Source organism: Macrotis lagotis, chromosome X (genome assembly GCF_037893015.1).
Source record: "Macrotis lagotis isolate mMagLag1 chromosome X, bilby.v1.9.chrom.fasta, whole genome shotgun sequence".
Taxonomy (NCBI): domain Eukaryota; kingdom Metazoa; phylum Chordata; class Mammalia; order Peramelemorphia; family Peramelidae; genus Macrotis; species Macrotis lagotis.
This window is the reverse complement of record NC_133666.1, coordinates 268,427,109-268,453,370: the sequence shown is the minus strand read 5'-3', so window position 1 is coordinate 268,453,370 and position 26,262 is coordinate 268,427,109. Positions and strand designations below refer to the sequence as shown.

Here is a 26,262-nt window from a genome sequence, read left to right as displayed (position 1 = left end):
TTAACTCTATTAAAAAATTTTGAGAGAGGGGTGGCTAGGTGTCATAGTGTTTTTTTTGCAAGGCAAACAGGCTTAAGTGGCTTGCCCAAGGCCACACAGCTAGGTAATTATTAAGTGTCTGAGACCGGATTTGAACCCAGGTACTCCTGACTCCAGGGCCGGTGCTTTATCCACTATGCCACCTAGCTGCCCAAATTTTTTTTAAAAAATAAAAAATAAGATTAAAAAATGTAAATAAACAAAATCATTTTAAATAAGCAAAAAGGGAATAGGCAGATTTTTAGAGACAATTTTTTACATCTGTCTACACCTTTGGTCCTACCACTGAGGGAGAGTCTTCTGTGTTTATTGTTTACAGATAAAAAAAAATGTTATTTAACTAGAAGACTAAAATATAGCCTTAAAATTTCTCCATGGTATAGAGGACAGAGCACCAACCCTGGAGTCAGGAGTTAATTTTGGCCTCAGACACTCAATACGTACTAGCTGTGTGACCTTGGGCAAGTCATTTAACCCTGATTGCTTCAAATTCAGAATCAGCTCTGGTCTGACCCGTATCTTTCCACTGGACCCAGATGGCTCTGGGAGGAGAAAGTGAAGCTAGTTACTTAACACAGTATCCCCCTTACTCAAATCTAGTTCATGTGCTTGTCATAGTATCACCTCCCTGATGTCAAGCTCTTTTTCAAGAACAAAGGACAAACATCATCATCATCAACCTAGTTATCTCTCACACAAATATTAAAACCATTTGAGATTCCTTTAATCAATCATATAAATATTTATTCAGAGTTAACTGTCCAGCAGACACTCTGTTTGGAGTTTGTGTACCACAGAATGAACTTTTAACAATATACTGCTTATTATCATTGAAAGTGAGAAAATTTAAAAACAAATAAAAAACAACAACCAAACAACACAGGTTGGAAAAAGGTATTCACTAATGTAATTAATAATAATAATAATAATCATAATCATGATGATGATGATGACAGCTAGAATTTATATAGTGCTTTAAAGTTTGCAAAATACTTTTTTTGACTCTCATAATGACCCTATAAGGTAGCTGCTAATATTAGGAAAGGGGGTCAAAGAAGTTAGGTGATTTGCCCAGTCACAGGAGGTGTCTGAGACAGAATTTAATCTTTAGCCTTTTTTTGGAAGTCCAATGCATTATTTGCCTTAGAGGATGTCTTTCTCCTAACCTCTAGTATCCTATCTCCAGCTGCCTATTAGACATTTCAGGTTGTATCCTCATAGATATCTTTGAAATCAAATGTCCAAAACTGAATTTATAAGCATTTCCCATAACTCTTTAACTCTTCCTAACTTCCCTATTACTATCGAGCCTACCACCATCTTCCTACTTACCCAGGCTTACAATCCAGGTGTCCCCTTTGACTCCTCACTCTTACCCCACCCCATCCAATCAGCTGTCAAGTTTTATAATTTCTATGTTACTCACAAATTCATCTTCCTAAAGTACAGAACTCTCCCATCATTCAATAAACTCCTATGGCTCTCTATTATCTTTAGGATCAAATATAAAATGCTCTGTTTGGCTATTAAAGCCCTTCATAACCCAGCCCTTTCCCACCTTTTGTGGGGAAAATATTTTTAATATTTATTAATAGTTCGAGTCTAGAAATTGTTTAACCTAAAGGTAAGGCCAGGCTGACGTCAGAGATACTCCAAGGAAGCTGGGTACCGTCGTTGCTTGGGTACACCCAAGTTTGTGTCTTGGGTTCTCCAATAGCTTGTGGGTTTTTTTGTTTTGTTTTTTTGGATTTTTCAAGGCAATGGGGATAAGTGGCTTGCCCAAGGCCACACAGCTAGGTAATTATTAAGTGTCTGAAGTCAGATTTGAACCGGATTTTGAGGTACTCCTGACTCCAAGGCCAGTGCTCTATCCACTGTGCCACTTAGCAGCCCAATAGCTTGTGTTTTGGCTTAAAATTTTTATTAAATGTTTACACTTGCTTGCTGACATAGGTCTCAAGCGACTTAGCTGGGAGCTACCTCTTTCTGGAAACTGATAAAACTGCTTCAAGCCTGTCAACCAGCTGCTTGTCCTCACTTATATGAACTCTACATAATGTGAAACTTCTAAAGCCTCAAGAGGGAGTCAAACCTTTTTTTAACCAACAACCGTTTTTTCAGGTTTGGGACTGTGGGACATTTTCCAGGTTTTGGAATGTGGGACGTTTTCCAATCATCTTACATGTTATTCCCCTCCAGGTGTTGCTGATCACCCTTTGTTTTCAAAGAGGACCAAAGACATCTCACATTGAAGTGAGGCAGAGCTCAAAGTCATCAACCTCACTGTCTCTTCCAGAGTCACTGGATTTCAGTGGCAAGACACGAGTCAAGATAACAGACTGATAGTCTGGGAAATAGTGGATGACCTTGTATGTATATAAAGTTATCCCTTCCACATTGCAGGGGTTGAGGCAGGATACCTCTGAAATCTGGAACAGTCTTGTAAAATTTTTTGACTCTCTCATCTTACCAGAGAAGACATTTGAAATTTTTTCTTTTATGGGGTATTTACAGTATCACACATAAAGTTTGTGCATTTCTGAGTTTCTAAACTTTCTTTCTGGCTTTGATGTATTATCTGTGGTTTCCTCAAAACTCCCCCCCCCAATTCCCATTTAACTTATGCTGACCTACACAATATATCAAAACTTCTGAACTTTCCCCCAAAGGGAAAGTCATGACATGGAAGGGATAACTAGCTGTTTGTCTGGTTACCTCCCCCATTAAACTATAAACTGCTTGAGGGCAGGAACTATTTTTGCCTTTCTTTGTATCCCAATTGCTTTAGCATGGTGCTAGTTGACAGCCTTATTTTCCCAGTCCCACAGCTAGTAAATGTCTGAAGCAGAGTTTATCTCTGACTTTCCTGACTTCAAGCCCTCTGCTCACTATATAGGGTGCCACAGAGATGATGAAATTCTCTAAGTACTTCTATTTGTAGAATCATACTGATTGCATTGAACCTCAGATTTCTCAGGATATTCTCAATGAGACTGACAGTCACTTGAAAGAGATCCTACTTCTTTCTAATACTTTAAACAGCTAAAGAGATCCTAGGAAGAGGTAAAGATGCTCTGCACACAAAAATATTTTTTTCATACTGGCAAAGATCTGGAAACTAAGGAGTAGAGTGTCCATCAGTTGGGGAATGGCTAAAATAATCATGGTACATGAATGTATTGGAATACTATTGTGCTGTAAGAAATAAAAGAAAAAGAGAATTCAGTGATTTATGTGACTTGTATGAATTGATACAGAATAAAGTGAGCAGAACCAGAGAAATAATCCATACTACAAATTCAATATTTAATTGAAAGACTTAGCAACTCTGATCAATAAAATGATTAATTATGATTCCAGAGAACTGATAAAGAACACTGCCTACCTCATGATAAAGAAATGATGAAGTAATGCTAAGAATGCTTTTAGAGGCAGCTAACGTGGGAAATTGTTTTGCTTGAGTATTTTTACATACTATAAAGATTCTTTTTTTGTTTGTTTTATTTCTTTTCTGTGGGTAGTTGAGGTATGGGAGGGAGAAAAAAAATAAATGATTGATAATTGAAAAATATAGAAATTAGGGTGGCTAGGTGGCGTAGTAGATAAAGCACTGGCCCTGGAGTCAGGAGTACCTGGGTTCAAATCTGATCTCAGACACTTAATAATTACCTAGCTTGTGGCCTTGGGCAAGCCACTTAATCCCATTTGCCTTGTAAAAACCTAATATATATATATATATGAATTGACTTTAAAAAGAAACAAATGAGCTGAGCAAAAACCAAATCGACAAACCAATCATAATACAGATAACATTTTGACTCACAGCAAGAGAAAGGTCATTTCATTTACAAAGCCCCCATTTCCTGCTTCTCTCTTGAAGTATGCTATCTGCACATGGGATAAAAGTGGAGCAGTTAATGTAGGTAAGAACAAATGCTATGCTTAGCTAAAAGGGAGTAGGCACTAGAGACAGAGGACAGACTAAAGAAGCAGGGAGAGAGGCTTATTAGTCCCAAACTATCCAAAATATCATGATCGAGAGCTGAAGCTCTTAATTTATATGAACTAGATTGATCTTCTTGGAGAAAGAGAATTTACAAGCATTCCTGCTTTAGCTTGCACTTCCAACTAGTTTCCCCTGGAAACACTAGAATTTAGTTCATCCCCCCATCAGAGATTCCTGCTGGAACCATCAGTATTTATTTCATGTTTAGGTCTCTATAACAAAAAGAGATCTTAGCTCCCATTCACAAACTCCAGCTAATAAAACATCAACTATAGGACAGGTTCTATTTTCCTCACTCCCACAAATGGACTTGTTGTGGAGCCCAATAAGAGACAACTCTCCTTCCCTTTCCAGTGAGCCCCACTTTCCCAAGGATTTATATCTTCCAGATTTAGAGACTATTTTGGGCCAGCTAGATGGTACAGTGGACAGAGGAGTCAGGAAGATCTGAGTTCAAATCAGACCTCAGACACCTATAAGCTATGTGACCCTGGGCAAATTACTTGACTCCTATTTTCCTCAGCTTCCCATTTGTATTATGGGGATACTGTAGAAGGAAATGGCAAACCATTCCAGTATCTTTGTGAAGAAAACTCCATGAACAAGTCCACAAAGAGCAGGACTATAAACTGGACTATAAAGTGGGAGGAGACTCCTCAAGAAGGAAGAGTGTAGGGGGTCACTAGAAGTTTTACTTCCTTTTCCCTTTTTTTTGACCTTTAAAAAGAATTTATTTTTATTTTATTTTTAAAATTAAATGCAAAAGGGAAAAAATTGCCACACACACACACACACACACACACACACATACATGCACATGCGCAAACACAGCAGAACATACTTGACTTCTTTTTTTTTCTAAGGGCTTGTATAGCTCCAGAAACCTCAAGATCTAAGTCCATGTTTGCTCTTTCATATAGTGCTTGGGAAGCTAGATGACACAGGGATAGAGCTCTGGGTCTGGAGTCAGGAAGACTCTTCTTCCTGAGTACAAATTTGGCTCCATACACTTACTGATTGTGCAGGAGTCAAATCCCTTAACCCTGTTTGCCTTAGTTTCCTCATCTGTAAAATGAGCTGGAAAAGGAAATGGCAAACCACTTTAGTATCTTTGCCAAGAAAACTTCAAGTGGATTTTAAAGAGTTGAACATGACTGGAAAATGACTGAAAACATTAAATGTTTATTGACTAAGAGTTCAAATCTGTCCCTACTAGCTGTGTGATCCTTCTTTTTACTTCAATTTCCTCATCTATAAAATGAGGATCATAACTGCACTTCCTTCCCTGTGTGGTTGTGAGGATAAAATGAAATAATATTTGCAAGGTGCTTTGCAAATATTAAAATTCTCTATAAATGTTAGTTGTTATTATTATGCTATACAGTCTCTAGTCCCTTTTAAAAATCTCAATTTTGACACCCATCTGAATGATCTTGTACAATTCACTTAATTTTTCTGGGTCTGTTTCTTCATCTGTAAAATGAGGGGGACTGGCATCAAAATTCTCTTCCAACTCTTGAACCTTTGCCCATCATCTGAGTTCAAATCCTAGCATCCCTCTCTTATTACCTTTGTGATCTTAGACAAGTCATCACTCTGGACTTTAATTTCCTTATCTGCACAATGAAAGGTTGAACCAAATCACTTTGGAGGTCCATTCCAGATATAAGTTTAGAATCCCATGATCTTTTGGCATTAGTACCAAAGGCAAGTTTATATCTTATCACAAAGCTAACACCATCAAGAGAGCTCCCACCTTTGGAAAGGAGATATGAGCCAGAATCAAATCCTCACAAGGGGAAACCAGTCCAGGGAGACATCCTCAGTTCCAGAATAAAGTATTAGTCACTGAGCTAATGGGAAACCAGGACAATGTCCCGGGTGTGACCACTATGATTTGTCCTCAAAAGATCTCCTTGTGTTCACTTAACAAACCAGAATCATTTCTGTCCCATCTGGTCAGGGCAGCTGCCCTTAGGAGGGTTAAGAGTGTTTCTATTTTTTGATGGAATGACTGGGAGGGTCTCAGGCATGTAAAGAGCTTCTGACCCTTCCCAGCCTCAGCCTGGTCCTCCCCAAACAGCTGAAAGGCTCCTTTTATGGTGACCTTACTAAATCTGCCTAGGGCCTCCTCCAGCCCATTCCTCTGAAAGTCAGTTGAGAACAAGAAAGCTGACAGAAAAGCTGTTCAAAGGGGATAAATCCAACAAAAGGAGAAAACACATAGGGTAATTTCACACCCTGGCTTAACTACAGGATTTATTTAGATCAGGCCCTTGTGTAAACAACAACGGGAAGGAAGTTTCAAAATGTATTAGCCTTAGACCTTATATTTTTAGCAGACTAGGGGTGGGGAACTTCTGGCCCTCAGTTGACCTTGAGCTGATTTTAATTTGAACAGGCAAGTTTTCTACAATTAGATGTTTGTTGCTCTTTTCAGTCCTGCTACCTCCGGTCCATACCCAGAGCTCCTTTCATATGGTTCTTCTTTAAGGGCTTCTACTGTCCGGGTAAACAAGTCATCCTCCCAAGCATACAATTTCTCCTCACCATCACCTCTTTTAAAAAAAAAATTAATGAATTATTTTATGTAATACAACAAGCATTTCTATAACATAGTACAAGAAAAGATGATTATACATGATACTGCAAATCCACTATGGACAATTTGTTACAAAATTGTCATGCAAATTTCCTTTCTCCCACTTCTTTTTCTTCCTCCTCCCCCCAGATAGCTACCATTAGACATGAATAATCACACAGAGGTATATATTTGTATATGTAAAATTATTCTATATGGACTTCTATTTGCCAGTTCTGTCTCTGGATATAGATAGCATCTTTATGTCCTTTATAGTTGGGTATTTGTAAATAGTCAAAATGGCTTAGTCACTCAAAGCTCTTCTTAAAATAATATAGCTCTTTTTTGCACACTTTGTTCTCCTGGTTCTGCTCATTTGGCTCTTCATTAATTCATCCTTCCATGGTTTTCTAAGATCATTGAGCTCCTCATTTCTTGTAGTACTTGTAGTATTCCATCACAATCATATACAATTATTCAGCCATTCCCCAACTGATGACACCCCTACATTACCTTCACTTCTTCAGATCCCAGCCTCATTCTCTGTTCAGCTCATGTGTCATGCCCCCCACCCCAAGAAGCTTTCCTTAACCTCTCTTCATCTTCCTTTTGTTTTAAACTTTAAGACATTTTCATTGATATATTCTGTTTCTTGGGTCAGCAGGACATAGTGCATAGAGACTTGGTCTTAGAGTCAGATTTAAATTCTATCAATGACATTGGCAAATCCTTGTAGGTTCAATACAGTCCACATCTTGTATGGCTCTGGTAGCTTCCATCAGAATGTGAGCTCCTTGAGAGCAGGGAAAGTTTTAGTCTTCCTATGGGTCTTTGTTGGCATCCACTTAATAAATGCTTGTATATTGATCGTCAAACTCTCAGAGTCCCAGGCAATTTCCTAAGACTATAATACTGCCAGGTTTAAGAAGATTTTAAAAGGAAACTTCCATATTGAAGAGTTAATGAAATGAAATCATTTAAGTCCAGGCTCTAACCATGTTTGTTTTTATATCACTTTTAATTTCCATATACACAAACATTCAGTGGCTCAGCAGCTACACCACTGGACCTGGAGCCGGAAACTCATGAGTTCAAATCCAAACTCAGACCATTACCAGCTGTAACCTATGGTTAACCTTCTGTTTGCCTCAGCTTCCTCATCTATAAAATGGGGATAATAAAAATATCTCCCTTTCACGGTTGTTAATAGGAGATATTTGTACTTTACAAGCCTTCGAGCATGGGAGAGAGTACCAGGCCTGAACAACAACAGCTGCAAGCCTTTAGCATGATATAAATGTGAGTTATTATTTTATACATGCCTGCCCTTCTCCTGTGGTTCAGAGATAATGGGTAGAGCACCAAGCCTGGAGTCAAAACCACCTATGTTTGATTCTAGCCTTAGACACTTTCTAGCTGTGTGACCCTGGCAAGTCATTTTAAGCTCTGCTTGCCTCAGTTTCCCCACCTATAATTTATAATTAACAGAACCTATGTTCCAGGGATGTTTTGAGAATCAAATGAATAATATTTGAAAAATACTTAGCATTCCCTTAACTCAGGTTTAGTTGTATTTATGGACTCGAGATTTATATTCCTTGCTTTTAAGAGAGTATGTGGGAAATGTTCTCATTCTCTTTAAAAATTTTTAAATTTGCTTGTGGATTGAGATAAGTATTAATTTTTCCTTTATGACAGTGTCTGCTAGATTACTTCCCTAGCTCCTGGTCTGAGCTAGACTACCTGACAGACAATAGTGGTTAGAAAACTAAATCGGGTGCTGCAGCTCTTCTCTTATTTCATTGTTTAGGCCAAAAAAGAAATAGCTTCTAAGAACAGTAGCCCTCCCCAGGAAAAGGGTTAATTTGGTTAAATCCAGATTTGCTTCTGTCACAACCTAATTTTAGGAAGTGAACCACAAGTCCCTAAAAATAAGTGAAAAACCCAAAGCTCAAAGGGTGCTAGGATGGAGTAAGTTGCTTAGGAGAGGATGGTGTCCTTGCTTTGCCTGTTTACTATGGTAGGGCTATAATGACTGATGGAGGCCAAAGTCTAAAATTTCTAATACTTATCTTAGACTTGCAATGATGATGTCCTTCAATCTTTTTTTTTTTTTTAGGTTTTCCCCAGACAAATGGGGTTAAGTGGCTTGCCTAAGGCCACACAGCTAGGCAATTAAGTGTCTGAGGTAGGATTTGAACTCAGGTACTCCTGACTCCAGGGATGGTGCTCCATCCACTGCACCACCTAGCCAACCCAATGTCCTTCAGTCTTGAAGACCATGACATCAGGGAGGTGACACCATGACAAGCATGTGAATTTGATTTGAATGAGGGGGGTATTGGGCTAAGTCACCAACCTCACTTTCTCCTCCAGAGCAACCTGGGTCCAGTAACTGGATATGGATCAGGACAACCGGATATGGCCCTGGATGTGAGAAAGTCAGGGTTAAGCGACTTGCCAAGGGCCACACAGTTGGTGTTAAGTGTCTGAGGCTGGATTTGAACTCAGATCCTCTTGACTCCAGTCAGTGCTTCATCCACTGAGTTACCTATCTGCTCATGTGATCCTTCCAATAATCCTGGGAAGATGATATTATCTTCATTTTACAGCTGAGGAAACTGAGGTAAACACTGTTGAAGAGACCTAGGGTTACACAGCCAACAAGAGTCTGAGATAAGATATGAACTCAGGTATCCCCGATTCTAGGTCTGAAACACTATGTAAACAAAACTCAATTAAATAATCAAAAGGAAATTCCTTCTTGTTTTCCACCCAGTATGAAGGTCCCCAGCTGATGAGGATACAGTAATGATATTAGGAGGGGCTGGGCAGCAAAGTTTGCTTTCAAATAAAATAGAGTTGCCCCAGCTTCCCTTTGGAGGCACAGGTAAAGGAACCCTCCTACCTTATCTATAGTCCCCATCCTCACTTGCTGAAAACTTGGCCATGCCTGCAGTTCAAAATTAAAGTATTCACCACTCAAGTCTTCTCCAATGCTATTAACTTCTATACAGGTCTTCCCTTCCTAACCAAGCACTGTTGTAGAGTTGTTTTTCAATCATGTCTGACTCTTTATGTCCCCATTTGGGGTTTTCTTGGCAAAGATACTGAAGTAGTTTACCATTTCCATCTGTAGCTCATTTTACAGATGAAGCAAACAGGGTTAAGTGACTCACCCAGGGTCACACAGCTAAGTGTCCAAGACCAGTCTTGAACTCCAGGCCTGGTGTTCAAACTATTGGACCACCTGGGTGCCCACTAGGTACTGTACATAAATACAATCTGCAGCAGAAACCTACTAAATGACATTAATGGGTCAAGGAGTAAGCATGAATTTAGTGACTTTTTAGACAAAATTTCAAATTGTTTTCATGACTTTTCCTCCCTGTTTTAAGAAAGTTTTTCTAAAGAGGAATTTCAATAATATGTACTTACTTCTCTCTCTTTTAGACAGCAAACTTCCAACTTTTGAAGATTTGATTTAGAATTGGCCTCTATCAAGTTGAATTCACTTCCACCTTATAGCTCTCATCCTCATTTGGCCAGACTGAGCACTCTCTTCCTGTCTCTGTCATCTTTAGCTCCTACCCCATTTAAAAAAATAATTTTATTTATTTAAGGCAATGGGGTTAAGTGGCTTGCCCAATGTCACACAGCTAGGTAATTATTAAATATCTGAGGCCAGATCTAAACTCAGGTCCTCCTGACTCCAGGGCCAGTGTTCTATCCACTGTACCACCTAAGTTCCCCCTTCTACCACTATTTTTAGGGTTTAGAATACCCAATCTATCATTAACAAACTCCCCCTCACTCTCTCTCACATTCTTTCCATCTTCTAGCACTCACAAAAATCTACCTCTCTGTAGAACCATGATAATTCACCCCTCTCTCCAGTTCTGGTTTGCTTTTTCTCTCTTGGACACATCTCTCTCCAGATTTATATATACATGTTTATGCACATACACATTCATACACACACCTATATTTTTGCAGCCATATTGTTGAATGCACACAACAGAGCGAGCTACCTGACTTTGACTCCAACTGACCCATGATCATAATAGGTTCCCTGTTGCTGCCCCTGGAGTTCAAGTCCACCATACTATGTCATTCTCCCACCAACCTCTCCCAAACTTCTCTATGGACTTTGGTTGTTGTGCAAAACAACTCATGTATAAGAGTCCTGAAAATCCCTCCCTCTTATTATTTAAGCCCTGCTCCCTCTGTCCCTCTTGTGTACTCTGGGACTTCTATGCTGTGTGGCATCCCAAACAGTAATTCCCTTGCCTTGCTTAAAGATTCTCATTTTTGTTATTCTGATAGTCTTATTTCAGATTGATATATAATGTCAGAAGAGGGACTTGAAGACACCTGTCCAGTTGGTCACCAGTTTCAACCTTGAGCACTGGTACCAATAGAGACCCTTGGTGTCCACTCTCTCCTTTTGTCCCCTTTAGTAGCTCATTCCATCAATCGTGTAATCGTGTTTCTCTATCCATCCCATAGTCTATAAATATACCTGGGGGGCAGCTAGGTAGTGCAGTAGAGAGAGCCCTGGCCTTGGAATCAGGAGGATGGGAGTTCAAATCCAGCCTCTGACACTTACTAGCTGTGTGATCCTGGGCAAGTTACTTAACCCTGATTGTCTTGTGTCCAGGGCCTTCTCCAGTCATCTTGACTCATATTTGGCTATTGAATCCAAAAGGCTCTGGAGGAGCAAGTGAAGTTGGTGACTTAGCACAGCACTCCCTCACTCAAATCCAATTCACTTACTTGTCATAGCATCACTTCCCTGATGTCATGGTCTTCTTTGAGAATGAAGGACAAACATTATCATACAAAAATAATTGGGGAAAAAAATGGAAGAATAAAATTGAATGAATGTTATATTCCTTGGGAATATGAAGAAACTAAAACACTCTGGGGATCTAGATTGTGCTGGAAGATTCATGGACACATACATACCTTTCTCACAGATGATCAGATTTGGCCACACTCCTGGTAAGGGTTAAACTTGCTCTAAAAGGTTAACTAAGTAAAAAACAAGTGCATCTTTATGTTTCACTCTTACAGTTTAGTTCATCAGATGTCTCATATCATCACTGACATGACCCTGGTCTGAGTTAAGGGCATTCGCTAGAGCTGGGGAGTAATGAAGTCACTTGGGATGTTCATTTAGGGAGAAGTAAAGGAGAAGAAATGCTGCCTTGGGCAAGGATGATGAATCCCACAGCTTTGCCATTTCTGACAACAAGAATTCAATAAGTGGGCTAACAAATATGGTTGTTTTCCAGAATTTTTAATTTTTTAATATAAAAAGACAATAAATTACATTTGAGAACTCTTGGTTGTAATGTTCTTACAATGCTAGTCCACAATGTATGATTACATATTATACTATCTGCAATTGGCAGATAACCATTAAGTAGGTGACAACTGGGGCAGTGTGTGTGTGTGTGTGTGTGTGTGTGTGTGTGTGTGTATGTCTATGTGTTACTTTTTCTACAACACAAAAGTAGTGCAACAGGAAATAAATATAGGTATCACCCAGTTGGAAATTAATTTCAACATTAGAAATGAGGTAAAACTTATTAAACAAAAGAGCAATGACAAGATCCTAAAAAATAAGTTTGGATTTAAACATTTAAATGGGGACAGTGTTTTAACAAAAAAAATCCAACCTCTGTATTAATGCTCTTATAAATAAGCTCAGAGGTATGAAGTTAATGGGGTTTTAAAACTAAATAAAAGTTTTTGCAGAATGAAACTTAGCTGAGACTTTTAAAAAAATAAAGTAACATCCACTCTATTACTAATTATTATTTTCCCATAAGAAATTATTCCAAGAATTGTATTAGTGGGTAAAAGAAACAGATATTCAAATATAAAGTTTAAGAAAGTTGATAAAGATGCATATGGTTCTCAAAAAACTTGTCTCTCAGTAAGTGTTAAATAAAATAAAATTGATTCCATTTAAGTTTCATGTATATGTTCCATTTTGGGGTAAGGAGGGACCCAATTATCTAAGTTTTGGGATTGTTCTTAAACAGAGCTGTCCAACTTTACTTTTAAAAGTTTTTATTGAAACAACAGACAATATATTTTGATTTTCCATTTTAGTGAAAGCTCTGCGGTAAGCTTGGTTTCATTTACTAAAGCATTTAGCAAACCTACAGAAGGCCGCTTAAAATCGCACTGCAGGCCGCATTTTGGACAGCCCTGTTCTAAAAGATTAAAATTTTCAAATTCTGCCTGTCAGAGTCACTACTTTTTTATAAATTTGGAGGCTAAAATCCCTCCACCCTGAATCTCCTCCGTGAAACCTTCCCTGAGCATCCAAAGCAATAATTTGCTTCCTTCTTACAATTACTTCAGTACTGTTCTCCTAAATCACTGTTAAAACCTTCTATGCTAACATAGATATTATAGATATCTGCCCCTTACAAAGGAGCTCGAGGGCAGACAATGTTTTATTTATCTCTGGATCTCCTAGAGTACCCAGTATAGCACCATGCTCTCAATAAATACTTTTTAATCCATACATTATGGACAATTTGGTTTTTCAGTCATGGTCTAGACAAAAACAACACAAAGATTTGTCAATACCTTAGTTGCCATTGCATTTTTCAAAACTGTATTTGTAAAATAAACTTGATGCAAGTAAACTGTAAAATTCCCTTTACTGTGAATAGTACTTTTATATATATATATATATATATATATATATATATATATATATCTATATATCTATATCTCTCTCTCTCTCCATATATATATATATATATATATATATATATATATATATATATATATATATATATATCTTCTTTACTCCTTACTCCTAGGTAATTTCTTTGATAATCATGATGGCTATGATAGCTTCTTTTAGCCATCAAATTCAATTGACATCAACCTTAACCCACTTCTGTGAAGCACTTAGATCTTTTTTCCAAAGGCCTTCTAAAGAAGGGTAACAAGTGATGGTTTCATTGAACATCTTGATGCCACTCTAAAAGCTATAAGCAAATGGACTGAAATTAGTTCTCTTTTGTTAGGAAAAGAAATTAAAAAGTAGGCAATAAGTCATGAAAAGAGTAGGCTAAAAATGGAACTCTAAGCAAAGGAAGGGCTGACTACAAATTAATCAGAATGAGGTAACATGTAGAATGTTATTGAATTAAAACAAAAGAGCCAACTCCTTGTGGAAAAAACACCAGGGCAAAGGTGCAAAATTTGTAAAAAAAGGGGAAAAAACCCTCAGGAATGTGACTGACAAGCAAATTCTTCAACCCTGGCCTGGTATAAAGTTCTGACATTCTGAGCCTCCAAATTCTTCTTGTGAAGACATCAAGGAAGGACAAAGTGGTCCCTGATGGCCTTCACAGCAATCTCTGTTAGGACTACTGTACCATAGTAAAGTTCTTTAAATTACTTTCCCAAGGATTGCAAAACACTCAAAGATATTTCTAAAAGAGACTTAATGTCATCTCCTAAGGATTTTATGAACAATTATGGACAATTCTGTTAGAAGAACTTTTTTGGGTCTCCAGAGTTAAGTTATTACTCTTACAAGCTCAAAATACAATTCAAGGACACTCAAGTACTAGGTAGCCACTTGGTCCATTTAAAAAGGTGCTGCTCTGGGAAAGACTCATGGACAGGAATCCGGGGACCTGAGGATGTGGGAGTCTACAGAACAGCAAGGTTTCACAGAGTGAGAGCCTATGAGGTTACTTTTGATATGGGTCAATTTTCCCTTTTGCTTTTCTGTTTCCTTTCAGGTACTTTCCTCACCATCTATTCCCAAGTGGTATCATCAAAAAGTACTTTTTGTTTCTAAAAAAAAAATGGAACTGCATTTATGTGCAACCATGAGCTGGTAACCTAGAAAATTATTTGTGTATAAATATTTATATACATGGGACCACAAGAGAAATAAACTACAAAGACCTTATGTTTGTAATAAGTAGAAGGGTGGGAATGATCTTACTTTTTTTTGCCACCTGGCAAAAACTAGTTATTGGGGTGAAAGCAAGATTTGGGCATGTAGGAGGTACCTGAATGCAATCATCCTACAGGAAGTGTTGCCCACACAGGATGATGCTCCTATAGGCCTGCCTATGGCCTAGGCTTAGAGCATTCAGCTTACCAAAATGTCAAAAGTTAGCTGGGAACTTGAATGTCAGGTCAAATAGTATAAGGCTTAACAAAACTACTTCTTAACAAAAATGGGAAAGTAAAATCTTTTTAACCTGATTTTTGTTAATTTTAGAAGAGATAACCATAACTGAGTGAGTAAAAGGTACAGAGGAGGTAAGAAGACAAGCCTTATTGCCCTTTTGATACACACATACACAAACATCCCAGTCATCAAATCCCTTTTATCCTTGTTTTTCAAATATCCTAGAAGACATTCAAAATTCTATCAATCACAATTAACATTGTAACTCCATTTGAGCTGTTATACAAATTCAAAATACCATGAAATAGGAGCAAACAATTGGGGTTTTCACATAAAGAATTGAGCCACCAGGTTAGCCAGGCCCAAGAGGATGATAAAGGCATGGATTAACAGAGTGGGCCACGTTAGTCGTTCGTCATTGTACAGTGATATGATATGGATGAGAGATGGATATATGAACACAAAGGCCAAACCACACGCTGCTCCAGAATATCTGTAAAAAGAAAAAGCACACTGTGTTAATGTTTTTCTTGAGTATTTCCACTTTTCAAATAAAACTTACAACTTAAATCTTCCTCAATGTGAAAGGGCAAGGAAATCATGGCTGTTGAGAAAAGGAACTAGGGTTTAAAACTTTTAAAATTCCTCATCAAAGTTAATATAAAACATTATTTCCTGTTCATCTTTATCTGTTCAGGAACATCCGCTTGATAAAGAGTTTTTATTTTTTCCCAAACATTCAGCTGTCACTGACTGTAGCCACATCCCCTGATACATCTGGAGATAGACTTCCCAGCTTTGTTCTTATACAAATTAATTATGCATTCTGGCTTTTTAAGGATCTGTTGGCATCTGTTGAAAAATGAAGATGGACATGAAATACCTCAGTAGTGCTCATTGTAACTGTTAAAGATTGTAAAAAAAAAAAACCCCTCCACAATTACCCTTTTCTTCCCCAACAGCTTAAGTTCTCTTGAATAAAGTTTTAATGGGTCCTACAAGTCCTTTCCATGCAATAATAGGACTTTATTTGTGCAGACCCTCCCATTCTCAAATACTCTCATACTGTAAAGGATTAGAGAAATAACTTTCATGGACAAGGACCTTAAGGTCTCTGTCTTCATAGATCTGATTGGGGATACCCCCCTCACATACACAAATACACAAAGAAAGGGAGAGAGAGAGAGTGAAAAATGGTAAGAAACTTTTCCATTTCTTTGGTGTTATGTCCTTTAGAAAAGTATACATAGAAGCCAAGAATCAAATTTTTATTTCTTCAGTATAAACTCCAAAATATGAGTATTAAACTCCAATAATGTTCAACACACAGCATATACTTGGTTAAGTATTTTCCAACAAACCACAGATGGTGAAACCATAGATAAATATTGTAATGTCTTTAATCCCAGAACCCCTCTTCTTCTAAGAACAAGGGAAGCCTGGAAGGACAGAAAGGAAGTAAGCAGAATGAATGTCTTTCGTGGAAGAAAAGACTATATGAAGGGTATGAAATGTCAGTAAACAATGATCCATTTCTTTTATTCTGTCAAGTACCTGAGGCAGGTATATTGCCAACAGGGCCTGAAGAACAGGTCAGAAGGAAAAAAAGATGGGAATCAAAGATGGTGGCCCTGGTGGCATACCTGGTGACCCCAGATAGGCAGGAAGAACCTAAGCTGGGAGGCTCTCTTGAACTACAGAAGGCTAAGCTGGTTGGGACTGTGTTCTAAGTTCAGCATTAATATGTTAAGTTCCCAGGATGAGGGGAGCCATAAAGCTGTCTGAGGAAATGTAAAACTAGCTCAGGTCAAAGACAAAAAAGATAAAGTTGATCAGGGTGGGATGGGGCTAGTTCATAAGTAACTTGTATTTCTAGATTGTGTGAGACAGGAAGATCCAGTCTTTAAAAGACAACATTTGGGGCTGCTAGGTGGCAGCGGATAGAGCACTGATCCTGGAGTCAGGAGGACCTGAGTTCAAATCCGGGCTCAGACACTTAATAATTACCTAACTGTGTGGCCTTGGGTAAGCCACTTAACTCCATTTGCCTTGCAAAAACCTTTAAAAAAAGGACAACTTTGAATTTTGTGGACCTAATTTATGGGCAACTTTTTTTTTTTAGGTTTTTGCGAGGCAAACGGGGTTAAGTAGCTTGCCCAAGGCCACACAGCTAGGTAATCATTAAGTGTCTGAGGCCGTATTTGAACTCAGGTCCTCCTGACTCCAGTGACAGTGCTCCTTCCACTGAGCCACCTAGCTGCCCCTATAAGTAACTTAAAGTCTAGGTAGCAGTGGTGGCATAATGTGGTGAAAAGGCTTCTTGAACCACTCTATATGTTCCCTTCTGGCTCTACTTGATTGGCTAACAATGGGTTTCAGGCTAAGTCCACTTAGCGATTGTTTGAGCCAAGATTAGTTCAGAATGAATTCAAACAGCAATGGTTTATGTTCTGGCTAGAAACCCTGAGGGTCTAACCCACCCAACGATTTATTTTCCTTTCTCCTTTTTTTAAGAAAAGGTCATTTTTTGGTCTCTTTGCTTCCTTTCTCTCTTACCTAACCTTAATGAAAGAATGGGCATCGCTTTGGTCAAACTGTGACCTGGGAAAGAGCTAGCTTTAAAAAGTCAAGTTCTCCCACTGCATCTGGGGCCATTCCCAGTTGTCCCGATCCATATCAGTCCATTGGAACCTGATGCCTCTGGAGGAGAAAGCGAGGCTGGTGACTTTGCACCACCACCAACTCACTTATATCCAACTCACCTGCATGTCATGGCATTACCTCTCAGCTGTCAAGGACAAACAACATTTACTTCCCCTCTCTGTTCTGAGGAGCTGTAGGAAAGGATCTAAAATTCTCCCCAATTTTATCTCTGAATCCCCAGCTAGAGAACAATGCTCTGCACTCCACTGCAAAATTAATAAGTACAGCTAGACTAGCAAATGCCTGTGGTTAACTTCATAAACACAAAGGAAATGCCTAAAACAAGAAAAGGTAAATAGATTTTTCCCAGAGCCCAGAATTTTAAAAAATCCTTCAGAATCACAAGAGTAGTGGGAGAAAAGAGATACAGAATTACCACCTGGGGGCATAAGGTATGGAGAGTTCTGACATCCAGGGGAAGCAACCTTCAATTTTCTCTTTCTATTGTGAAAATATTCCTGAGCCTGGCACGTCTGTTTCCCATGAGTTCTCTACCATACAGATGGAGTGGACACAGAGGAAGCGTGTTTGCCAACAGGAGCCAATCAGGAGGCTACAGGAGCCAGAAGTCTTGCTCATTCCCAGATGCCTTTGCTGGTGTTCGCTGGCTGACCTTGCTGACCGTGTACCTCAAACCAGCTTAAACCAGACTTGTGGTCAACTGCTGCTACAAAACATCCTGCTTCTGGAAAAGACTGTCCTCTCTCTCATAACCCCTCCCCAACCTCCCCTTGTGGTTTTCAAGCATAAATTGCCCCTGCTAATCCCAGCTGGGGCTCCATTACCTGGCTGCCCCACCAAAAATGCCTACCATCTTTCCCTTCTAATAACTAATTTTTGTTCAGACTCAACCAGAAGTCCTCTATACTTGGGGGCTTTCACAGTTTGACAATTATGGATGTAATGCATAAATAGATATCTAAGATAAACATCTTTAAAAGAAGATTTCCACTTTGATTTTTAAAAAGAAAAGTAATAGAAATATGGCAACTGAGGGCAGCTAGGTGGCACAGTGGATAGAGCACTGGCCCAATCAGGAGGACCTGAGTTCAAATCCAGTCTTACACATTTACTAGTGGTATGATCCTGAGCAAGTCACTTAATCTCAATTGTTCCCCACCCATCCCCCCAAAAAAGGAAAAGGAGAAAAAAGAAAAGTAATAGCAATTGGATAAGATGGAAGGATTATTTGGATCTGAGGTAGAAAGAGACTCAGATCTCCCAAAAAGATAACTTGTCTCCAAGAGTACCACTAATCTGAAAGGAGTAGATGAATTCTCTGACTTTTGCCAAAAGTTGTCATTTAGCTATAATTTTAACATATCTGAAGAAACTTCCAAGACACAAGTAAAATTAGACAAGAGAAAGGCTATTTCTTATCAGGAAATGCTAACAAAATAAGGGGTATGTGGTCAATACCTTATGATTCCTCCTATGTTTGGGTAGAAACAGGCCATTGTCACTCCAGCTCCCACGATAAGAAGGTTAAGAACCAGCACATGGAAAATACTAGAAGTCAAGAGGTGGTCATGGAAGAAAGAATAAAACAAAAGCCAAATGAGCATTTAATTACTTTGAAAGAGAACAGCCTTCATTTGTCACTTCTCTAAAATGGCATGGCATAGCTAATGAGCATGCTCACTCTCCTGACTTCAGAATGATCCAGTGACTCAGAGGCAGTGCTTCTACTAGATTTCAAACCCTATAAAAGGTCTGGTGTAATATGACAAATCATTTAAATACAACATGTGATTATTAAGACCTAATGCTTGAGAAACACACCAAGAAAAATGATTCTTAGTAACCAAATTCCCAGATAAAAGCAATCCCTTTTAAAGTTAAAAAATGATCACAGGCTGATGAAGCCCAATGAGTTATACTAGAGAAAATGAAAAGCATGAGGGGAAGGATAATTTAAAACATGCTTAAATAAACAGGTGGTCGGTTACACAATCAGTAGATTTAAAAGCTGTCTAGTCTCCCACCCCCACCCCTCTTGTCTGCCCAAGAACACTCACTGGCTGAGGCTCTGCTCTTTATGCTGGACAAGGACACAACAAATGGGAAGGACTTCCAAATGCCCGTGAGGCTGACCATGTCCTAGGTCATATGGGGGCAGGTGGGAAGGATGGGAGAGGGACCCAAGGGGAGCCCCTTCTGGCACAGGCTGCTTTTCAGGCGGAGACCTTGGCACTCCAAGGGCTGTCCCTTGGCCCCTCCAGAGAGGGAAGAGCACAAAGAACAAAAGAGAACGAGCCAGGAATTTTTTTTGGCTCATCACTGAACTGTATTTATTTGATTTTAGCTGACCATAAATAATGCAAAGTTTGTAAGACACAACCAGAGCTTTGGATTTGATGAAATCCACCTCCCACATATGGAATGCTGAGGCTGCCACAGCTGCTAGCTCAAATCTCTAGAAGGAGAATCAATTGCTCTCAACTTGAAGGTTAGCAAATTTATGATAAAATTATCTTAAATATGAGCTGTTTATTTAATAGATAATAAAAATAGCTAGCATTTATATAGAATCTATTCTGTGTCAGGGAAAAGGTGTGAAGCACTTTACAATTATCTCATTTGAACCTCATACCTACTGCCCTGGGAAGTTCCACTGAGGAAACTGAGGCAGCCAGAAGTTAGGTGATTTGCCCAGTCTAAGGGTCTGGGGCTAAATTTGAATTCAGATCTTCCTACCTCCAGGCTCTGTACTGTGCCATGTGGCTGCCAAGAAATCTTTATTACACTTAATCAAAAATTGAGTCAAAGCAGTTGCAAAAATTTGGTTCCCATAAATGAGACTTAAAAACCAAATTTTTACTTAACATAATAAAAAACCACTTTTCTCCTCAAATATATTAAAGTTAAGTAAGACTTTTTTACAAACATAAACAATGGAATGAAACTTGATTCTTTCAAAATCTTCCCTTACTCACACTGCTCAAATAACTAGTATCAACTGAAATTAAGAGATCAGTGTGCTTCTTACAGCTCTATATTATAAGCATACATGCAATTTCTCGTTCTGTTTTAAAGGGAATAACAGTATTTTCATCAAGGAATGGCACACAAGGTTACAGGTTGTGTAGCTTCAAACTTGGAGGCTGCCTCTCTTAGTCCCAAGGACAGGGGTGAGTCATGTGACTTCAGTCCTTCAGGCAACTCTCCAGGACTCTAGGTCACAGATAAGAATTTTCTCCCTCAAGAGTTTCATATGTCTGACCTTCCTCCCCAATAAGATAATTCAATTAATATCAGAAGTTATTCAGCTCAGGACTGGAGTGTCCTAATACTGGAATGTCCTTAAACCATTCTAGATAACTGGAGTATTACCTTGGGCAAATTACCTTAAAATGTCTCTTGGCCTCAGCTATTTGAAGGTCCCTTCTAGCTTGAAATCTATGATCTTTGACTGCCTTCCCTATTTAAAGCTATCCAGATAAAAAGATTCTTAAAAACTTGTCCTGAGTAACCAATACAGAATTGAAGGAGATTATTATTGTTTAAAATACTCTCTATTTTGAGATGGCTAATCTAACTGTGCTCTTTACATAACCTGACACTCCAGAAATCCTATTGGTATAGAAAAGAGGCCTTACCTGGGGTAAACATTACCAAAGACATATCCCAGGAGTTGGACTCGAGCCAAGTAGCCTAGGAGTGGGTACACAGTCATCATTTGGATCAGCAGAAATATCCTTCCAATGAATGAAAAGATGTCATTGCTCGGGAAGTTGTCTAAAAAATTCTAATACAAGAAGATTAGTAAGAAAATGTCAAAACAATTTTTTAAATTTATATTTTATTCTTTTCCAATTACTTATAAGGCTTATTTTCAACATTCATTTTTGGTAAGATTTTTGAATTCTACATTTTTCTATCCTCTTCCCTTCCCTCCCCCCCTCCCCATGACAGTTTGTAATCTGATAAAGGTTATACCAAAACAATTCTTGACAAATCGATTCCACACACAATACATAGAAGGGCAAGACTTATTTTTCAGCCTAGTTCCTTAGAGTAAAGGTTTTTGTCTACTTGCAATGACTATTTTAATCCAATACTCTCTCATCTGTAGTGACTCTGTGAAGAAGAACAGTGATTTTACCATTCCCTCATGTGATCTATAGAGGCTTCCTGTCTCAGTCAAGTATCAGCACTATCACCAAATGGAAAGGTATGAATTTCCTACTTCCTGTTTCCATTCTTGCCTCCCTCAAATAGCTTGATATCTGGAAAGTCTAGAATTGTTTTTCATTCCTTTCTCTGAAATATAGATGCCATACACATTCCATTTGAGAGAACTAGCTTTAGATTGTATAAAGGGGCCAATTTGCTCCGCCAAAAATTTCCAGTAACTTTTCTTTAAGAACAAGAAGGAAACTACCAAAGCTGTTATCAGATGAGTAATTTTAATTTTTTTCCCAACTGAACCTATGATTTCGTTGGCACAGGAAACACCCAGTGAGAAAACTCCCTCTGCCACCTGTGACTACTGTCAGTGTATACAGCCTGGGTCAATGAGAGGTTAACTGACTTATCTCTAGTGGCACAGTAAGGCTGGGTTAGATGTAGGACTACAGTTCTTACATTTGACTCTTACCTATATTCCTCTCCAATAAATTAACAATGAGGTGATGGTCATCACTTGTTGATCCCTTAGAAGTGGGCTATCATCTCCATTACACTACTAATCCCCAAATCCTCCTTGCCACCAAACTTCTCAAGTCTCACTTTACTATTCTAAAGCATCTCACATCACTTATTGTCCCTTCAAATTCAATTACATAACTATTAAATAACTATTCCTAAGAGCAAAGTGTAGTGCTAGACCTTTGGGGCACAAAGATGGTCTTTGCTTCCAAGGAGATCCTATACTAGTACGAAACTAGGATAAGCCAGGTATAACCAAGCATAATTTCAAGGTAAACTGTAATGGGAGAAAAAGAAAAGGTCCCGAGGAAGTGCTATATGAAAATTTGTCAAAGAAAAAGAGAATGTTTAAGGAAGGGGGAAATTCTCTTATTAATACTCTTCTCCCTGGCCTTCCAGGAAGCTTCTCTCTCCTAGTTCTCTTCTTGTCTAACAGTTCCTTTTCAGTCTCTTTTCATGATTTGCTTTCTTTCTCCTGCTCTCTAAGCATGGAAGTCTGTCCTAAGCCTGCTCTGCTTTTTCCTTTCTCTTGGCAGGTGATCATAGATTTAAAATTGCAAAAGGAGTTGAAGAGATAAACAAATGAGATACTATGGAGTAGGGGGAGTCAGCAAACTTTTTCCTATATAGAACCAGAAAGTAAATATTTTAGGCTTTGTGAACCATGAGGTTAAAATAGAGGATTATGCAGGCATTATTATAATAAGAAAGAAAATAAATGTCTGCTAATCTTTGCTGCTAAAATTCAAAACGATGATGATGATGATGATGATGATGATGATGATGATGATGATATTTTTGCAATACAGGTCTACTAATGAGAAGAAAGGAATGTTTTGGGGGGAATATTTTGTTTCACTGGGATTCAAAGTATGTGTTCTTATCATCAAAACTGATTGTACATGTCTATCTGTTAATGCCAATTGTATTTGAAAATGTCTTTCATAGAGATGTAAAGGTTATTATTCTATTTTACAGATGAAGAAACAGGTAAACAGGTTGAGTGATTTGTGTAAGGTCACATAATCGGAAGCCAAATTTGAATCCTGCTTCCAGGTCTATGGCTCCAGTTCTCTATATTGTTCCAATGAGATGCTTCCGGCACAGCACTGGGATATGATAAACTACAAATTCTATTAGTCATTAAAGGTCTTTTACAAACTGGCTGCCAAGCTATCTTGTTAATTCCTCTTCACACTGTGTCCCTTAGGTAATATCAATTAGGTAACTACCAGCTGGGCTATTGGCCATTTTCCTTCCTGAAACCTGAATTCTCTCACCTTCCCGAAGGCACATTCTAATCTGAACTGCACACCTTCCTGTTGGCAGAAATTCTCTTTCTCCAAATCTCAACTTAGGTTTCATCTCTTCCCTGATGCCTTTCTATAGCACCTTCCCTTCTTCAGCCCCAAATTAAAAGGGAATTTACCCTCTCCAATTTTTCTTACAGAGCTTTGAACAGATCTTTTCACATTCTTCTTTGAATCAAATGACTGTAATTTGTGGTTTTTAATTTGTTTTACAGGTTCAAATCTTTATTGTTTTAAAATTCTACATATCTTTTACAATACAATAATTTGTTACTTAAATGACTTTTATATGGTTAATGTACAATGAGTGTTTTTTTCCTGAAACTCAACCATGAATTACAATTTCATCAATATGATTTTTCTAAATAGATTAATACAAGACTTCTGTTATTGGGAAAATTTATGTGCTTACATTTAAAACTGCAGTGACTATAATTAGTGAACACACTGTGTACCCCATCAAGTTCCTTCATGGCAGAGACTGGTGACCTAGTACCCTCATATACAGAAAAGTCTTAAAAGCATCAATAAGTACAGCTGGAGAAATCCAAACTTTTTGGAATTCTTTTATAATAAAACTCAGTGGATTTCACAATATACCAATGGAGGATTCCTTTCTGAAATTTAATAAGCTGTCATTTGTGAAATTCAATTTGCCCCCAAACAACTTCGAATTCATTTAAATGTGTGACAGAGGCAAAATAATTCCTAGGACATTTTGGACAACATCAGACATTTGGAAATCATTTTAAGATTTACTAAATGCTTTCCTTAAAGGTAAGTAATTCCTACTTCATAGTTGAAGAAACTAAGCTGAGAGGTATAATTACTTGTTCATTGCCAGATATCTAGTGCCAGAACTGGAATTTTAACCCAGATTTCCTGACTCAAAAATCTAGAACTCAAATCTACTATACTAAGCTTCCTCTCAAGAGAATTATGAAACATATTAAAACCTATTTTAGTTCAGCTGAAAATATTATGAAATAAATATTTCTGCAGTCTAACATCCTTTCCAGATTTAGCTAAAGGAAGGAGACTTTATCAGTACTTAGTCAAACTTCTCAGGAAACAATGTCCTCAGCCAAAATTATTTTCTACTAAAATCCCCTCATACTGACCCTTCCCACTTTTTTTTTTAAAAGGAAAGTGTATAAAAGATCAAGGAGGAAAGTTAAGGTCTCAGAAACTAGGTTAAAGATGCTAATTAGTTTTAGTAAAAAATATCTCAATACAGATTAAGATCTTTGACCTCTTTCCCTGAAGGAATTGATGGGAGGAAGAGGGTCTTTTGTGATCAGCTTTGTCCTACCTATTTTGAGGGGGGGAAGGGGAGGGGTCAGGAAGAAATCTCTAAAAAAGAAAGACTCTTAAAGGGATCACATGATTTTGGGAAATAATTTTTCCAAGGTTATTGTTTTGGACTGTTGAAGTAAATTAATACCTCATCCTGAGTGTATATGATCTTTTCCATATTGGGAAATTTTCCTACTTCAGGATTACTATCCTCGGTAACAAATGTATATTAAGCACTTACTATGTGCCAAAAGTAGCAGTTAGGTGTATATGGCGCCAGACCTGGAGGCAGCAAAACTTGTCTTCCTGGGTTCAAGTCTGGTGTCATACACTTCCTAGTTGTGTGACCTGGGCAATTTACTCAACCTTGTTTGCATCAGTTTTCTCAACTGTAAAAGGAGCTGAAACTACTCTGGTATCTTGGTCATGAAAACTCAAATAGGGTCAAAAAGCTGACTGAAAAGATTTTTACAATAATAGTAAGGCCTTTTATAATAACAGAATAAGCAGGTAGAGGGGAGGGTTTGGGAAGAAAGCTATTAATTACATTTGGATATATAATGAGTTTGAATCAGTTGTGGACATCGGAATGTATGTCAGGAGAGAGAGATTAGATTTGGATAATTATCTGCAGAGAGTTAACTGACACGCAATAATATAGAATATGGTGAACAAACTTTTTCCTACAAATTATCAGATAGTAATTATCTGTAGGTTTATGAAGATACTTTTATTACAAGATAAAAACAAATTTCCACTAATTTTTCTTCCAAAATTCAAACCCTAATAATGATAATGCACAATTTTTTCTAATACAATTCTGATGGGAAGAAAGGAATTTTTTTTTTGGGGGGGGAGAATAACATTTCATTTCATTGGGATGCAAAGTTAGTGTTCCCTAGCATTAAAATTAATTATACATGTTCATCTGTTAATGCTGATCATGTTTCATTATTTGAAAATGTCTTCTCAGTTACTATGAAATTATAAGAATATAATTTTTAAAATACATTTTTATTGATGTCTTTTTTTTTATATCACAGTTTCCCCCTGTAGCTTTCCCCCTTCTAGAGAGCTATCCCTCACAACAAAGAGTATTTTCTTTTTTAGTTTTTTTTTTTTGCAAGACAAATGGAGTTAAGTGGCTTGCCCAAGGCCACACGGCTAGGTAATCATTAAGTGTCTGAGGCCGGATTTGAACCCAGGTACTCCTGACTCCAGGGCCGGTGCTCTATCCACTGGGCTACCTAGCTGCCCCAAAGAGTATTTTTAAAAGAAAAAAAAAGTAGAGGAAAAAGATGAGCACAACCTATAAGTACAATGAAAAATTTAAAAAACATGGGCAATAGGGGCAGCTAGGTGGCGCAGTGGATAAAGTACTGGCCCTGGAGTCAGGAGTACCTGGGTTCAAATCCAGTCTCAGACACTTAATGATTACCTAGCCGTGTGGCCTTGGGCAAGCCACTTAACCCCACTTGCCTTGCAAAAAAAA

At 38.1% G+C, this 26,262-nt stretch overlaps 1 protein-coding gene across 2 annotated transcripts in view; it reads right to left on the bottom strand.

Moving 5' to 3' along the window:
* Positions 1–13,448: 13,448 nt before the first annotated feature.
* Positions 13,449–26,262, bottom strand: part of SLC38A9 (solute carrier family 38 member 9) — a 98,988-nt gene continuing 86,174 nt past the window's right edge. For both annotated transcript variants that reach the window (XM_074205880.1, XM_074205881.1), the window contains exons 13-15: positions 21,114–21,262; positions 18,934–19,023; positions 13,449–15,304 (exon numbers count right to left, since the gene is read on the bottom strand). In XM_074205880.1, coding sequence (XP_074061981.1) covers positions 15,139–15,304; positions 18,934–19,023; positions 21,114–21,262 — 405 coding nt within the window. In that variant the 3' untranslated portion in view covers positions 13,449–15,138. The remainder of the gene's footprint in view (positions 15,305–18,933; positions 19,024–21,113; positions 21,263–26,262) is intronic.